This window comes from Podarcis bocagei (genome assembly GCF_964188305.1).
Source record: "Podarcis bocagei genome assembly, chromosome: 12".
Lineage (NCBI taxonomy): Eukaryota > Metazoa > Chordata > Lepidosauria > Squamata > Lacertidae > Podarcis > Podarcis bocagei.
Genome location: NC_138137.1, coordinates 53,771,105 through 53,788,472, shown reverse-complemented (window position 1 = coordinate 53,788,472; position 17,368 = coordinate 53,771,105). Strand labels below are relative to the sequence as shown.

At 46.3% G+C, this 17,368-nt stretch overlaps 1 protein-coding gene across 5 annotated transcripts in view; it reads left to right on the top strand.

Annotated features, from left to right (window-relative positions):
• CRHR2 (corticotropin releasing hormone receptor 2) overlaps positions 1-17,368 on the top strand; it is a 201,920-nt gene that overhangs the window by 173,991 nt on the left and 10,561 nt on the right. For all 5 annotated transcript variants that reach the window (XM_081163804.1, XM_081163801.1, XM_081163803.1 and 2 more), the window contains 3 exons: positions 4,488-4,573; positions 9,236-9,371; positions 13,117-13,158. In XM_081163804.1, coding sequence (XP_081019930.1) covers positions 4,488-4,573; positions 9,236-9,371; positions 13,117-13,158 — 264 coding nt within the window. The remainder of the gene's footprint in view (positions 1-4,487; positions 4,574-9,235; positions 9,372-13,116; positions 13,159-17,368) is intronic.

The following is a 17,368-nucleotide window of genomic DNA, read 5'->3' as shown; positions in this document are numbered from 1 at the left end:
ACACCGGGTGCTTTATTGCTGACCTATTCCGGACTCCGGCTCCTGATGTTTGCTGTTGTGGGACACAGCAGGGAGGAGGAGGAACAATGCTAGAAGGAGTTGCCTGCTGTTGGCTCACGTCTCAAAATGGTTCCGCGAATCCTAAAAGGGATTCTTTCTGGGATGCATATCATTCTTCAAAGGAAATGAGACTTACTCAAGAACAGCAAGGCAATCTGAAAAGGCGAATGAAGAAGAAATCTGGAGGTCAGGAGACCATTAGTTGAGTGAGGTCAGGCTGACAAAACACTGAAGAGCTCGGGTTATCAAATCACAGGATTTGCGGTTAGCATTACTTTTCATACATCGGCAAAGGATGATTATTCAGGATAATAGCTTTGCTTACTAAGAAAGCGTCTCCTGCTAAGAGAGCAATTAGGAAATGGCTCGTGGTCTTGTAACTGATTCATAACAGCAATTTTAAAAGCACAGATAGTCAGCATCACCCCTGCCCCCAACTCCAAAACCTGAATGGAGGACATTCTGGACCAGGTTGTCAAAGAAAAAAACAGCGTTGAATAGTGTGGTGGCGGCTGGGGAAACCCAGCCAGATGGGCGGGGTATAAATAATGAATTATTATCGTTACTAAATTGCTGGTATCTGGCCTAAAGCATTAGAGCTCTTTGAATCTCAATTTATTTATTTATTTGCTTACTCATCTTAGAACCCCCTAATTTAACAAATTCTCTAAGCAACTCTCAGGAAATTACAATCATTAACCGGCAAGCAAGAGGTAAACATGTGCTATAAAAATACAATTAAAAATCCATTTTAAAGAAATTGAGCAGAACATTGAAAGCAAAAGTACTGAGCAAGGTGATCGGAAAATAAATCAAGAAAACAGATAGAGCTAATATGGTGGCATGAAAATACATATTGCCCCTCTTGGGTGCTACCCTTCGGAAGCATCAAGGCTGCTCTACATTGTTGTGAACTATTAATAGCGTGGCTCTAGCACCAGCCTGTTGGCGTAAAGGATTAGAGCTCTCTGAATCCTGGCTCTTGTTGCCTCTGATAGGAGGAAGAGAAGAAGGAGATCTCTTCAGCCTCTCCTTGCCTTCCTTAGACTTCCTTAGAGAGCCAGTGTGGTGTAGTGGTTCAGAGCGGTGGACTCGTAATCTGGTGAACCGGGTTCGCTTCCCCGCTCCTCCACATGCAGCTGCTGGGTGACCTTGGGCCAGTCACACTTCTTTGAAGTCTCTCAGCCCCACTCACCTCACAGAGTGTTGGTTGTGGGGGAGGAAGGGAAAGGAGAATGTTAGCCGCTTTGAGACTCCTGAAGGGGAGTGAAAGGCGGGATATCAAATCCAAACTCCTCCCCTTCTTCTTCTTCTTCTTGTTCTTCTTCTCCACGAACTTCTCCTTTTGCTGATTTCAGGTTATGAGAGGGGGCACTGCTGTAGATTTGCCTCTTTCTGATATTCCGGCATTAATGAAATCTCAGCATTTTGCCTCTAAAATGTATTTAAGTCAGAACACATAAACTGAGCTCACTTCGGTGTCTGGTTTCAGGAACTGTAGCACTACTGATTCTGCATAAACAAAAAGTAACATAAAATTTGGCCAGCCCCAGTCCCAAGTTGCAGGAGCAACATTGTTGGTTGCTGCCTGAGCCCTGTCCCGCTTTCCTGCCTGAGCTCCTGACCTGCCCTGGCTCTCTGCTTGCATGCCTGTCCCTGACTTCACCCGACTCCCTGCCCTGCACCCAGCTTCAGCTACTACGGACTGCCTCCACGTTGCACCTTCAACCACAGACTGGACTTGGACCTCGCCTCTTGGGTAACCCACAGGACCAGCACAGAACCACTAACACCAATGGGAAAGACGGCTCTGGGGAGGCACAGCCAGAGAACAGAAGGATCAAGAGAGTGGCGAATTTCCCTTTCCCCTTGCTCTCCACTCCATTTCCAAGAGCATTTCAGTCTCTCAATTATGGTGAATCAGCAAAGAGACCTTGCTGTAATGAAGAGGAGAATCCTGCATTTTATTCCCCTCCAAGGACCGAAAGGACTTCATTATTGCTCCAGCCTCATTTTCCTCACCTCAGCAAGTTCTCCTCCTCCAGCAAAACCTGCCGAGTTACCACCATTGTTGATTTGCATCATTCTTCCTTCCCCACCTTCCAAACCAATGCACCTGGAACATTTTTGTCTGCAGTAGGATGCAGAACGACTCATGCATGCACATGAAACCTCCTCGTGTGTTGCAAGAGGGGGCCATTTTTGATAACTAGAAAATAAGCTCTTGCTGGAACCTTGTCCTGATTTTTTTATAGCTCAGGGGCTCAATGCTTCCCCATTGTGTGAAGAAGAAGAAGAAGAAGAAGAAGAAGAAGAAGAAGAAGAAGAAGAAGAAGAAGAATGCACCAGGCAGAACTCACCCCTCAACCATGCAACACACAGGTCTCCTAGGGAGAAGCAGCAGTCAGTGTCGTATCCCCTACATCCGAGCCCCAAGGTTGCCCTGAGGAGGACTTACGGTAGATGAATCCCAAGCCACCCTACTCAGGGCTAGGAGCCCTTGGTACCTGCTCTTATATTGAGGACGGAGGACATGGTTCTTCCATCACCCTTAGACTCTGAGGGTGACTCCCCTGTTCCACCAACATGTAATCTGATTCCACTATGAGTCCTTTAAGGATTGCAGGGAGATTGGTAGAGCACAAGACTCTTAATCTCAGGGTCAGAGGTTAGAGCCCCACATTGGGCAGATGATTCCTGCATCATAGCGGGTTGGACCAGATGACCCTCATGGTCCCTTCCAACTCTATGATTCTATGTCCTGGAAGAAAGGCACTAGGAGGGGCTGGAATGGTAGTCCTTGCAGTCGTCGTCTTCTCAAGCCTTCAAATTATTCTGGTCCTTTGCTGAAACAACGTCCACCACAGCTCAGCACGCAGGATCCACTGGGAGCTGACCAGGGTCCTGAATTGGTTTGGCTGTACTAGATTGAAACAGATTCTGGTAATTACTTCCACCTCCGAGCCCCAGCAAAACAAATAGTTCTTGGCTTAAGTAGAACGACATCCCCGAGACATACAGCAATGGTACTCTGCCATAAATACAATCAGTTTGGAGCTGTCATTTCCATTTATCAGTTCCTGCCTTTGAGGCAAACCTTCTGAAGAGGAACTTTCAGATCATAAAGATCACTATACTCAGACAAATCTGTTATTTCAAACGTCTCTCATATCTCTACTGGGTGTCATCTCACAAAAGGCTTTGGAGAGAAAGGGCCTGGGGGGCGTTTGGCTCTCATGTCCCAGTTCAAGGGGACATACCTTCAAAAGCAGTGCCCTGCAGGAGCAGACCAGAGTCCAGCTGGCCTGCCCACCTGGTCAAGCCTTCTGCATCCAGACTGATGCCTGCTGAGATTTCACAAGCAGGGTACAAATGCCATCCTTTGCAGTTTGTCCCTCCTATCTGCGGTCTTGCTGTTTCTGATGTTCAGGGTGTGAGTGCCGTTCCTGTAATAGTCCGCATGCCACCATCCAGCCACAAAAAGAGGGAGATATCAGCAGGCTCAAGGTTTTGCAGAAATACAAAAGATATGGGGGGGATGATCTAGAGGTGTGTGAATGTGTGTTAAAACCTCCAGAACCCAGCTCATTGGTGACTGAGCATGCTCAGTGGGTGCAGAATCCTGATTAACAGTGTAAAGGTAGTTCTTCCCACTATTCATGGCCACTTCACAACAGTGAGCTCAGATCACCAGACCTACTGAAATTCTAAACCAGGCATAGGCAAACTCTGGCCCTCCAGATGTTTGGGACTACAATTCCCATCATCCATGACCACTGGTCCTGTTAGCTAGGGATGATGGGAATTGTAGTACCAAACATCTGGAGGGGCGGAGTTTGCCTATGCCTGTTCTAAAGGCATTCTAATGCACACTGAAAATGAAGCAGAAAAACAGGAGCCTCTTTCACAGGGGAAGAAAATTCAGCAGAAACTGGAAGACAGATTTCAGCACAGTGCTATTGTTGCAGGCACAGGTCTGAAAGCAAGTTGCAGAACTGCGGAGTCTCTGATTCTTACAGCTAGGAGACATTCTCAGGAGAGTCACCAGGGCTAAATAAAATTACTTTGGGGAGTTGCCAGTTGCCAGCTCAGATTTCAGATAACCATTTCTCTGCCCCCTCCCCAAACTGCCTCTTCAACGCCCTTTGCGGCTCAGGATTGGAATGAGCGTGCCTTCATTCCACCTGAACATATTGCTCCTTTATTGGAACTCATCTCAGACAGGTAGAAAAGAGGGAGACTCCAGCAACGGCTCTCCAGGAAGAAGGCCAATTTAATTTTCACTCCCTTTATTGTATCACAACTTGCAAGAGGAGAAGCTCTTCCTGCAGCACAGAAAACACATTGATCATTTCGTTGCGCCTCGTACGTGTTTATCGGCACTGATCTTGTTTCCTCTCTCTCCCCCTCCCCCATTTTTCTTGCAGATAAATTTTGTTTTCCTGTTTAACATAGTTAGGATTCTCATGACAAAGCTGAGAGCATCAACGACTTCAGAAACAATACAGTACAGGTAAGCTGAGCGCTGCGCTGCTGAAAAAAATCACCTTTCCCCTTATATCCCCAACCAATCACTGGTCCCAGGATCTCCAGGGAGCGCTGGGAGAGAACTGGAGAACTGCTGCCAGCCATAATTCAAATCCATCAAACCTCCTTTCTCAGGCAGGGTGGAAGGAGAAAGAACTTGCCCATGTGAAGACCACCTGGTGGAAACCCCTACACATATGGTTCTTAATTGTAAACTATATGCTGATCTCCATCAGCAATTTCTAGATCAACTCTGTATCCCCAAATGGAAACCAGAGTCGGAGGTCATACATTTTCTATTACTGGGGAATGATCAGGAGCTCACCAAGTTAGTGGCTAAATATCTCTATTTGGTTTTTTGTCGTTGAAATACACTGCAGACGCCCGTTCTCCCTGGAGACTTAGAAATGCGACGATAGACTGCTCTGCCTCCTTTCTTTTAGCAAATGTTTTGTGCCACTGGGGAAGTGGTAATTCTGTATTGATTTGTTTTGGATGTTTATAAAGGTAAAGATAAAGGGACCCCTGACCATTAGGTCCAGTTGTGGCCGACTCTGGGGTTGCGGCGCTCATCTAGCTTTACTGGCCAAGGGAGCTGGCATACATCTTCCGGGTCATGTGGCCAGCAGGACTAAGCCGCTTCTGGCGAACCAGAGCAGCGCACGGAAACACTGTTTACCTTCCTGCCAGAGCAGTACCTATTTATCTACAGTGATGCGGTTTAGCGGCTATTAAAGGCTTAGCGGCTATTAAAGGCTTAGCGGATTAGCGGCTAAAAGGCTATTAGCAGCTTAGTGGCTTAGAAAAAGGGGGGGAGCGGGAAAAAATCGGAACACTCGCAAGACGTTTTCGTCTTGCAAAGCAAGCCCATAGGGAAAATCGTCTTGCGAAGCAGCTCAAAAACGGAAAACCCTTTCGTCTAGCGGGTTTTCCGTCTTGCGAGGCATTCGTCTTGCGGGGCACCACTGTACTTGCACTTTGACGTGCTTTTGAACTGCTAGGTTTGCAGGAGCAGGGACAGAGCAACAGGAGCTCACCCCGTCACAGGGATTCGAACCCACAGCGCCACCTGCATCCCTTGGATGTTTCTAGGTGATGCCAATAAAAGGTTTGAAAAGAAATTGGAGACATGTCAGAACTAGATGGACCAATGGTTTGACTTGATATAAGGCAGATTGATGTAAGGTGGTTCCCATGTATTCTGCAGGAGACTGCCTCATGGAATAATAGAATCGTAAAATTGTGGGATTGTAGAGTTGGAAGGGACCCGAGGGTCATCTAGTCCAGCCCCCTTCAATGCAGGAAGCTCAACTAAAGCATCTATGACCGATGGCCAACCAACCTCTGCTTAAAAATCTCCAAGGAAGGAGAGTCCACAGCCTCCCTAGGAAGTCTGTTCCACTGTTACCATCAGAAAGTTCTTCCTGATATTTAGTCAGAATCTCCCTTCTTGTAACTGGAAGCCATTGGTTTGAGTCCTACCCTCCAGAGCAGGAGAAAACAAATTATTTGTTTACTTTACAAATGTATAGATGGCTTTACAACCCAAGTCTGTCTATACAGGATTTTTTTTAAAAAAAAATTGACTAACCTATTTCTTACATATAAGTGAAGCCACGCCGCTGGGTTGTCTTCTGAAATCTGAGAGAAGCCAGTTGGAAATCCCCCGAGCCTCTGAAATCCTGTGGCCTTTCATCCCCCGCGCACCTTAGAAATTGCCAATCAGTCTGGCAAACTCAAAGCTCATTTGCTTAAACATGTCATTTCAACACTCCTTCACCTTAATCACTATGAAGTCAACTGGGTGTCGAGGTTTCATTTCACTGCGAAAGACACCAGTTATTATAAAGAAAATTCAATAGAGAGTTGTGATTGGAATCAGGCTGAAAAACATCACTGCCAATTGCTACCTCTTCATTTAACATTACCTCCTTCAATTATAGACGGTTTGTGTGTCGTAGAATGGCTCAGGTTAAGAATATTTCATAATAGCAAAATGTGCATTTGCTTAGGGGGGGGACAAGGGGTCATTCAGCTGTTCTTGGACTCTGAACCTCCACTAAAGGTAAAGGGGCCGACTCTGGGGTTGCGATACTCATCTCGCTTTATTGGCCAAGGGAGCCGGCGTACAGCTTCCGGGTCATGTGGCCAGCATGACTAAACCGCTTCTTGCGAACCAGAGCAGCGCACGGAAACACTGTTTACCTTCCTGCCGGAGTGGTACCTATTTATCTACTTGCACTTTGATGTGCTTTTGAACTGCTAGGTTGGCAGGAGCAGGGACCGAGCAAGGGGCGCTCACCCCGTCACAGGGATTCGAACCGCCGACCTTCTGATTGGCAAGTCCTAGGCTCTGTGGTTTAACCCACAGCACCACCCACGTCCCTTCAACTTCCATTAGCCCCAGCCATAATCATCAATGGTCATGGATGATGGGAGTTGTAGTCTTTTGGAAGACCGCAGGCTGCCCCTCCTTGCTACAAGAGATCAGATGACTGTCAGTCTCATTCTATCTCATATTTTATATTTAGTTCTGCTGACTTTCCCTCTCTATGCAAGAAAAACCTTGCCTTTAAGACCCATTTCCCTCACTCTCACATTGAAAGCTAAATTGCCCTCTCTCCCCCTGTTCAGCTCCGCCTTCCTTCGAGTTTTGGAATCAAATTTATTGGCAATTAAGCTAAATGTTCCGAAAGCTGACTTGCTAGATCCCAGCTAATGCTTTGCAAAGCAGCGCTTCTGCAAGCAAATTAAAATAAGCTGATCTGCTCTTTACAAGTCCTCTATTCTCCCACCTCTTCCCCCCCTTTTTTTGCAAAGTTAAGATAAACTTTGCTGAGCCTGAACTGCTGAAGAGCTCCGCTCAAGGTTGTGTTAGCAAACTAAGCAAGCGATACCTAGCTCTATAGACCCAACTGTAGAAATCTGGGCTATAGCAACATGAAGCATCTCAGAGTCAAATTATGGGGAACAGAGGAGACACATGGCACAGCTCACCGAGGGCTGTAACATTTCAGAAAGCAGGGGTTGGGGTTGCATGTCTGAGGTTAAGAACTCCTCGCAAATAGAAAACTAGGGTTTAGACGAAAGCCTGGCTTGCAACCTCCTAATTTTTCACAGGGAAAGAGTTGGTAGAGTATTTAAGCTGATGATTTGCACCACCCATATTCTGAAGTGGTACAGTCCCAGGAGCCCCCCCACCCCGGATTATACCACTACATTGTGAAATGTATAGATCAGCTCTTTGGGAGTTTGATTTTAGCATATGTGTAACCAGGGCAATGGGACACGGGTGGCGCTGTGGGTTAAACCACAGAGCTTAGGACTTGCTGATCAGAAGGTCAGCGGTTCGAATTCCCGCGACGGGGTGAGCTCCCGTTGCTTGGTCCCTGCTCCTGCCAACCTAGCAGTTCGAAAGCACGTCAAAAGTGCAAGTAGATAAATAGGTACCGCTCCAGCAGGAAGGTAAACGGTGTTTCCATGTGCTGCTCTGATTTGCCAGAAGCAGCTTAGTCATGCTGGCCACATGACCCAGAAGCTGTACGCCGGCTCCCTCAGCCAATAAAGTGAGATGAGCGCCACAACCCAGAGTCAGCTACAACTGGACCTAATCGTCAGGGGTCCCTTTACCCTTTACCTTTAACCGAGGCAAATGAATTAGGACCTTGCAGAGGAATGCCCAGTTTCCCAAGTGCAAACAGGGCCTTTTCAGTGGTAGCACCTGAATTGCAGAACTGTGCTTTCAGAGTGGTATGCCTGGCACCACCGAGTCTCCTTTTTTTAGCACTAGCAGAGACCTAAAAAAATAAAATACCCAGACCTTTAAATCTATTATTTTCCATTTATTCTTTGGACAGAGTTAGGGATATGGGGGGAGATTCAATTCAGTTCACATTTAGAAGTAAACCTACCTAATTTGCACTCCATGAACAAATATGTGAACCAAAACACAGCCACCATTCAAAATTCACCCTTCTCTGAATTTTGCAGTGTAGTTCTCTGGCCAAGTAATGTGCACAAAAATGCATATAACGGTGAAAACTGTGTTGCAAAAATGTGTATATTAGGCAACATTCCATACAAATATGTGTCTATTGGGATAAATCAGAACTAAAACTCTGGTTAGTTTTCCCAGTTACTTTCTTATAAATCTCAAACTGATGTGGAAATGTGGGGAAATAGGTTTAAGATTGGAAAAATGGGAACCAGACAAGAAACTGAAATTGTCCGACTCATTTATCCCTGGCTGTGTCAATACTGACTTGGGCAAAATCAGAGTCAACATTGTTGGGTTCATAGGTTTCAACTCCCTGGCTTCACCCCTAAACTCCCAGCCACCCTGAACATGAAGCGATAAAGCAGGCTGAACGTTTGGCTATAACGTTGTGCAGATTCTCTGTAAAAAGTGAGTGAACAAATGATGGCACAAGCTATTTGGGAATCTCCTGAGTCTCATTGTCTGAAATTCTGGAATTTGGGTGGCCTTTCATCCCACACATAGCTTAGAAACTACCACAAGTCAGGCAAATCCAGTCTCGTTCATTAAACATGTGATTTCAGCATTTCAATGGTGAGATGGTGCCCTCCATCAATGTTCTCATTTTCTGCCGTTTTTGTGAACTTTCCCCCTTTGATCTCCCCTTAACAGGAAGGCCGTCAAAGCAACATTAGTTCTTCTGCCTCTTCTGGGTATTACCTACATGCTTTTCTTCGTCAACCCCGGGGAAGATGATATCTCCCAGATATTTTTCATCTACTTCAATTCCTTCTTGCAGTCTTTTCAGGTAAGGGATGTTAAAAGAAAAACACAAAATGGGCACAGTCGTGGTAATTGCCTAAACTGGCTCAGCTTTGACAAGTGTGTCACTCTGTTGACCGCTAGAGCTCGCAGTCAGTGAGACTGACAAGGAATGATAGCCAAGAGAAATACCTCACGGACTGTGGATGGGTTATAACTTACGGGGTCCTTGCTGCGGGATCACATTCATCCAGTGCTTTAACAGCTGCCCTGGCTCCCGGTGGAGTACAAGGTCAGGTTTAAGGTGCTGGTTTTGACCTTTAAAGCCCTATGTGGCCTAGGACACTCGTACCTACGGGAATGCCTCTCCTGGCATGCCCCGCGGAGGACCTTAAGGTCCACAAATAACTTTGGAGATCCCAAGCTGCAAAGTGGTTAGATTGGTCTCAACTAGGGCCAGGGCCTTTTCAGTACTGGCCCCGACTTGGTGGAACACTCTGTCACAAGAGACTAGGGCCCTGCAGGACTTGACATCTGTTCCGCCTGGCCTTTGGTTTGGACTCAGTCTGACCCTTATGTTTCCCTCCCCTTATGGTTTTGATTTATGGGCTACTATTAAAATGAGGCTGCATTTTAAATTGTATTTTAACACGTATTTTAATAAACTGGCTTGTTTGTTTGTTTGTTTCCCCCTATTATGTTTTATTTTAATTTTATTGGTGTTAGCCTCCCAGAGTCCGGCTCTGGCCAGGGAGGGTGGGGTATAAATAAAAATAATAATAATAATTATTATTATTATTATTATTATTATTATTATTATTATTATTATTGAGTGAATGTTCCCCAAAGCATCTGCAATTAAGTTGTCAAAATCCAGACAAGAATCAAATGGGTTTTACTTTTCGGTTAGGGCCAGTTCAAGATTAGCTAACATTTCTCTGCCCTGATTGTCCCTGGGTAACACGTTCACATGAAAAAGGGAACTGAGACTTGGCTCACAGCTTGAGCATTTTTCTGAATCCAGAGGTTTTCTGGCTGCTCAGCTGGAAGTGGTGGTCTCTATTGCCTTTCACCAGCTCCAGGAAATAGAACTTGCCTCAGTCATTTTTACCCTAATCACCTCTAGGCTGGACTGCTGTAATACAGTCTGTGTAAAAAGTAAAGTGACCCCCTGACTGTTAGGTCCAGTTGTGGCCAATTCTGGGGTTGCAGCGCTCATCTCGCTTTACTGGCCGAGGGAGCCGGCATACAGCTTCTGGGTCATGTGGCCAGCATGACTAAGCCACTTCTGGCGAACCAGAGCAACGCACGGAAACGCCGTTTACCTTCCCACCAGAGCGGTACCTATTTATCTACTTGCACTTTGACGTGCTTTTGAACTGCTAGGTTGGCAGGAACAGGGACTGAGCAATAGGAGCTCACCCCGTCACGGGATTTGAACCTCCAACCTTCTGATCAGCAAGTCCTAGGCTCTGTGGTTTAACCCACAGCGTTACCCATGCCCCTATAGTCTGTGTAGGGCTGCCCTTAAAGTTAGCTTTTTAAGAATTTAGTTGGCCAAGAATGCAGATACTAGGATTCTGGCAAGACCCAGAACATGGCGCACTGATCTCGTACCAGTTGCACTGGTGACCAGTTTGTTTCAAGGCCCTGGAATTCAGAGAGTTTGCAAAGCTCCGGGCAGCCAGCAGTCAGAATTGAACCAGCTTGGAAACACCATTCCACTATGGAGTCCTTCATCTATCTTCCCCTACAACCTGAGATGTGGCGAGTTTTCTTAGTTGTGGAAACCAGAAATTCATACAAAATGCATCACACTTGGGGAAATGGCTTTGCCATCTTGTGTATATTAGGCAAAATTGCTTGCAAATGTGTGTCCATTGGGAGAAATTAGCACTAAAATGCTGGTAGGTTTGCAAGAGGACTTTTTTAAAAAAGCAACAACAACAAAGTGATGTGTTGCATCTCTTTTAGTTGTGAATGTTTATTTTAATTTATTGTTAAAACTGTTATATTGTGTATTTTAATTGTGTGTGTTTTTAAGAATTCGTTTTATACGTGTAAACAACTTACTTGGCAAGTAAGTGGAAATAATAATAATAATAATAATAATAATAATAATAATAATAATAATAATAATAGTGGTGGTGGTGGTGATGACAACAACAACAAATGTGGGGAACTGAACTTAAGAATGAAAAAATGAAGAAGAAAAAATATAAAGTGAACTGTACTTTGCCCAGAATGGGAAATTTAAGCACATTTGGGATACCCACTGCAGGTGAAGCTCCTGGGGAATGTCAAAGCAATCCAAAACAATTTAGATAAGACAAACAAACATTCACTGAGAGGTTTTTCATCTTTCCAGGTGCAAGGAAATGGCCACAAAGTTAGGAAAAAAACATAATTCAGGGCACCTGATCTGCACACAGCAGGCTGCAGCTTCAGATCCTAGCATCTCCAGTTGTGTCTGATCCCGTATGAGATTATAAGAAAGATCCCTGCTCTTTATCCTGGAGAATCACTACCTGTCAGAGTAGACCATGCCAAGGTAGATCAGACAATGGTGTCGCCTTAATAATAATAATAAAATTTTATTTATATTCCGCCCTCCCCAGCTGAAGCCGGGCTCAGAGCGGCTAACAACAATAAAAGTAACACAGCATTCTAAAATCAATTCATTCTAAAATCAGTTCAGAATCAAATTAATGGCAACCATTGAGCTAGAGTTTTGTGAGGATTACCAGAAGAGGGGGTCAGACTGTGCCCTGGCCAAAGGCCTGGTGGAACAGCTCTGTCTTGCAGGCCCTGCGGAAAGATGTCATGTCCCACAGGGCCCTAGTCTCTTGGGACAGAGCATTCCACCAGATTGGAGCCACAGCCTAAAAAGCCCTGGCTCTGGTTGAGGCCAGCCTAACCTCCCTGTGGCCCGGGACCTCCAAGATGTTTTTGTTTGAAGACCATAAGGTCCTCCGTGGGACATACCAGGAGAGGCGGTCCCGTTGGTACAAGGGTCCTAGGCCATATAGGGCTTTAAAGGTTAAAACCAGCACCTTAAACCTGATCCTGTACTCCACCAGGAGCCAGTGCAGCTGGTATAGCACCGGGTGAATGTGATCCTGCAGCGAGGACCCCGTGAGGAGTCTTGCCGCGGCATTCTGCACCCGCTGGAGTTTCTGGGTCAGTCTCAAGGGCAGCCTCATATATCACTTATAGAAGTGGTGTCGGGCTTTATGTAGCAACCATCTGTGATATATACATGATTTCAAAGATGTAATGTCCGGTTAAAGAGATTTGTCCCCCAAACCAATTTATGAACAGCCAGCCATAGATCTAGACCAGGCAGGGCTGACCTGTGGCCCTCAAGGCAACAAGGCCCATGATCAGAAGTGTTTGTTTTATTCTGTTTTACTATGTTTTTATTGCTCTCTCATAGCCACCTGGAGACTAGCTGGCGATGGGATACTTTCTTTTTTTAATTGAACATACGAATGGAGTTCTAGTCCAACAGCATCTGGGGGTCTCCAGGTTAGGCACCCCTAACTAATCTGGACAATATTAAGGATCGCTAGATAACACAGCATTACTTTGAGATGTATCTCAATAAAGCGACGACTCAAGAATCAACTTGTTGGCAGAGGAATATTGGCTGAGGGACATCAGAAGTGAAAAAAGCGAGGGCTTTGTGATGTTCAACCCCAGACATTCCAGCCTTTTTTCATGCATCTTTCTATCCTCTTTTGCAACGAGAGAAAAATAACCTCATACCAATGTCTTTCTGTTTCTTCTAGGGCTTTTTTGTGTCTGTGTTTTACTGCTTCTTAAATGGAGAGGTAAGTTTCATTATTCTCTGTCTGCACCGTCCATTAGTAAAAAGTTGGTGGGGTTTTTCTTTTAGCAAAATGGAGAAGTTATGCTTCCTAATAGAAAAAGGAACGTCTGGTCTTGGTTATGTTTGTCTTCCCAGCCACTCTATGAGGGAAGCCTCTGTCGGTAACCCGTGAGACTCTTAATCTCAGGGTTGTGGGTTTGAGCCTCAGGTTGAGCAAAAGATTCCTACATTGCAATTCTATGAAATTATTTCCAATCTACATAGGAGAGATTGAGACACCAGGCAAGTCAGTTGCTTCATAGCTTGCTGGGCTGGGTCAGTTCAGGATTTTCAGCATGCTTGGAGGATCTGCAACATACATCCGATTATGGATGTTATCCTCACAGCCCCTTGATATGCACAATCTTAACTCCTCCCCCCCAAAAAAAAAAAAATCTGGCAAAACATTCTGAATCCATATCTACACTCCAAACCTTTGCTTTGAAATACAGTCATACCTCGGGTTACAGCCGATTTAGGTTGCGTTTTTTCGAGGTGCGGACCGCTGAAACCCAGAAGTACCGGAACGGGTTACTTCTGAGTTTCTGCAGTCATGCATGCGCAGAAGCGCTAAATCACACTTTGCGTATGCACAGAAGTGCCAAATCGCAACCTGTGTGTGCGCAGACGCGGGTTGAGAAGCTGCGGGTTGCGAATGTGCATCCCGCACAGATCACGTTCGCATCCCGAGCATCCACTGTATACCATATTTTTCAGTGTATAAGACAATGCTTTTTGCTAAAAATGATAGGCAAAATTTGGGTGTTGTCTTAGATAGTGAATGCAGAGGAGGGATGTGCAATTAATGGCAGCAGCAAGCAGGAGACTGGAAGCAGCAATTGAGCGGGTGATTGGTGGCTGCGGCAAGGCCTGCTGGCGATTGGCTGTGGCTGCGGCAATTGGGCAGGCGATTGGCGGCTGTGGCAAGTTGGTGGGTGGGATGTTGGCAGCGGTGAGCGGGCAGACAATTGGTGGCTGTGGAGAGGTGTGAGATCGGCAGTCGTTGTGGCAAGCGATCGGCAGTGGCGGGGCAGGCGGGTGAGCGATTGGCGGAAGTTACCTCCCCCACCCCACCCCCAAAAAGCTAAAGAACTTAATTTCTTAATTTGGAGTTAAAAAAATAGGGATCGTCTTATACATGGGGGCGTCTTATACACGGAAAAATATGGTACATCTCAAAAAGTAGAGTTCAGATGCAGCAAACAAGCGTGCACACCAGGAAACTGGAGTAAATGGATATGGCAAACACAAAATTACAGGGAGGGATCATGGTTCAATCCCCTCCCCTTGGCATCTCCAGGTAGGACTGGGAATGCCCTCTGCTCCAAACACTGGAGAGCCTGTGCCAGCCAGTGTCGACAATACTGAGCTACACCAGGTATTTGACTCAGAATAAGGCAACTTCCATATCAACAACCTCAGATATGCAGTTGACACCACCTTGGTGGCAGAAAGTGAAGAGGAATTAAAGAACCTTTTAATGAGGGTGAAAGAGAAGAGCGCAAAATATGGTCTGAAGCTCAACATCAAGAAAACGAAGATCATGGCCACTGGTCCCATCACCTCCTGGCAAATAGAAGGGGAAGAAATGGAGGCAGTGAGAGATTTTACTTTCTTGGGCTCCATGATCACTGCAGATGGTGACAGCAGCCACGAAATTAAAAGACGCCTCCTTCTTGGGAGAAAAGCAATGACAAACCTAGACAGCATCTTAAAAAGCAGAGACATCACCTTGCCAACAAAGGTCTGTATAGTAAAAGCCATGGTTTTCCCAGTACTGATGTATGGAAGCGAGAGCTGGACCATAAAGAAGGCTGATCGCCAAAGAATTGATGCTTTTGAATTATGGTGCTGGAGGAGACTCTTGAGAGTCCCATGGACTGCAAGAAGATGAAACCGATCCATTCTTAAGGAAATCAGCCCTGAGTGCTCACTGGAAGGACAGGTCGTGAAGCTGAGGCTCCAATACTTTGGCCACCTCATGAAAAGAGAAGACTCCCTGGAAAAGACCCTGATGTTGGGAAAGATGGAGGACACGAGGAGAAGGGGACGACAGAGGACGAGATGGTTGGACAGTGTTCTCGAAGCTACCAGCATGAGTTTGACCAAACTGCGAGAGGCAGTGGAAGACAGGAGTGCCTGGCGTGCTCTGGTCCATGGGGTCACGAAGAGTCGGACACGACTAAAGGACTAAACAACAACAAAGGCAACTTCCTACATGATCTTCTGGTGGTGGTGCACTCTCTGGGAAAACAGCTCCCCGACTCTCTGGCTGACAATGCAACAACATCTTCCACTGTTTGTACATTTGCCGAGCAAGAACTTTGCAAGAACCATTTGCTTTAACAAGAGTTTTAAAGCTGGCTTCTATACAGACATGCACACACATCTTGCTCCCATTTCCTCACTGCAGGCCGTTTAATCCCTTTGCACTCTGGGGAGAAGTTTCCCATCTTCCTTCACGGAGCCATGAATTGAGCGCTCATCCCCTCCACTCAAGCAGAGCAACAACCTAATAGTTTTCTCCCCTCTCCCTGCGCGGAGGACTTTTCAAAGCCATTAGCAACAGCACCGTTCTTCTCTTTCCATTCTGCCTTTTCTGAGTTGACCCATTCCATCCCATTAGCCAGGTATAACAGCATTTGATTGCGATAATTTCGGGACTCATTTGCTTCCCTTTCTGCCCGCGTGATTCCCTGCTCTCCACCTGCCGCCCTGTGCAAAGTAGAAAGGCCTTTTCCATGTGCCTCTTGCTTGGCGCTTGCAATTATTCTAAGGCTTCTTGAAACATACAAATAGGGAGGCAAGTCCTTCCTATGTCAACCCACCACATTTGGCGGCTTTCTCCAGCTTACCAGGCTGCCGCTTCCTCTTTGCATTGTTCAGTCCATCAATGGCACACTTATGTGAGTCACTCCAGACACAGGAGAGAGAGAAAGAAGATGGGATAAAACAAGATAATGTTATTTTGTCGGGGTTCCGCACCAAGGGTTGGAATGCTTGTCCAGATGCCAAAGACCCATGTCCCACCAGGGGGCTTGTTCTCATGCACACACACACAAACACACACTCATGAGGGCCACCTCTCATCATCCATGCTCCAGGGTCTCTTTGAGTGCTTTTGTCTAGCTGGCATGTGCTCTTGGACTGTGATAATGCTTCTTGCTTGCCGGGATAACAACAACAACAACAACAACAACAATAATAATAATAAATAATTTATTTATACCCTGCCCTCCCGAGCCGGGGGTGGGATGTAGCCTTGGAATTTGAAAAGGTTCCTCTACCCTGTTTTAGAATTTGCCTGGCGAGTTCCCGCCTCTCCCCGGTAGGAATAAAGACACATGACACCATTATTTTAGGTTAATGGGCTAAAATTGGCCACAACATTATTGGTTACAGGAAAAGAGCAGTATTGGCTTAGGCATTGGTTCTATCTGACTATCTGGCTTCAGCCTGTTTGCTTGAAGACCGGGAAGGGTTAACACCAGCAGGGGGAACCCCGCTGATGCACATCAACTAGGGACTCCCCCGGGGTCACTGTTCGGGGGTGTGCTTTAGGCCCTGACCTCCATAGGCTTTGGACGAGGCCAAGCCCCCCAGAATCCTTTACCGGACTACCCTTCAACATTTGGGGGAGGTGATGGTGCTCCCCTCAACACATCTACATAGCAATACCCCTACCAATGCCTAACCGCCAAACCAAGAAGTTGTGACGATTTGCTACGAGGTAGGCAAAAAAACCAAATGGCCGGTGCCAATTTGCCAAGTGGAAAAAATTCCTACCAGGCCCCTCAACGGCGACCAACCAAGGTCCATAGCAAGGTCAGAAGGGGAACCTTGAAGGGCGGGCGCGTGGGAAAACCAACGTAGCTGAGCAGCCAAAGAGGGAGATCCCAGGCTGCGCTTGCCTTAAACGAGGCAAGCCACACACCCCGAGCCAGCCGATTGGCTGGCTCAGGGGATGACATGGCCCCAGGATTCCCCTGATCGCGCAGGGCCTGGGAGCCAGCCTCCGCGCATGTGTTGGGGGCATGAAGCCTGCAACACCACCTCCTCCTGATGTCGGAAGTGGTTTTTACAACAAAATGCTGTTGTGCTGAAGAGCGGTAGAATGAATTTTTGAAATATAATGAAATCACAGCAGTTGGGGGGTGTTCGAGGAAAAGAGT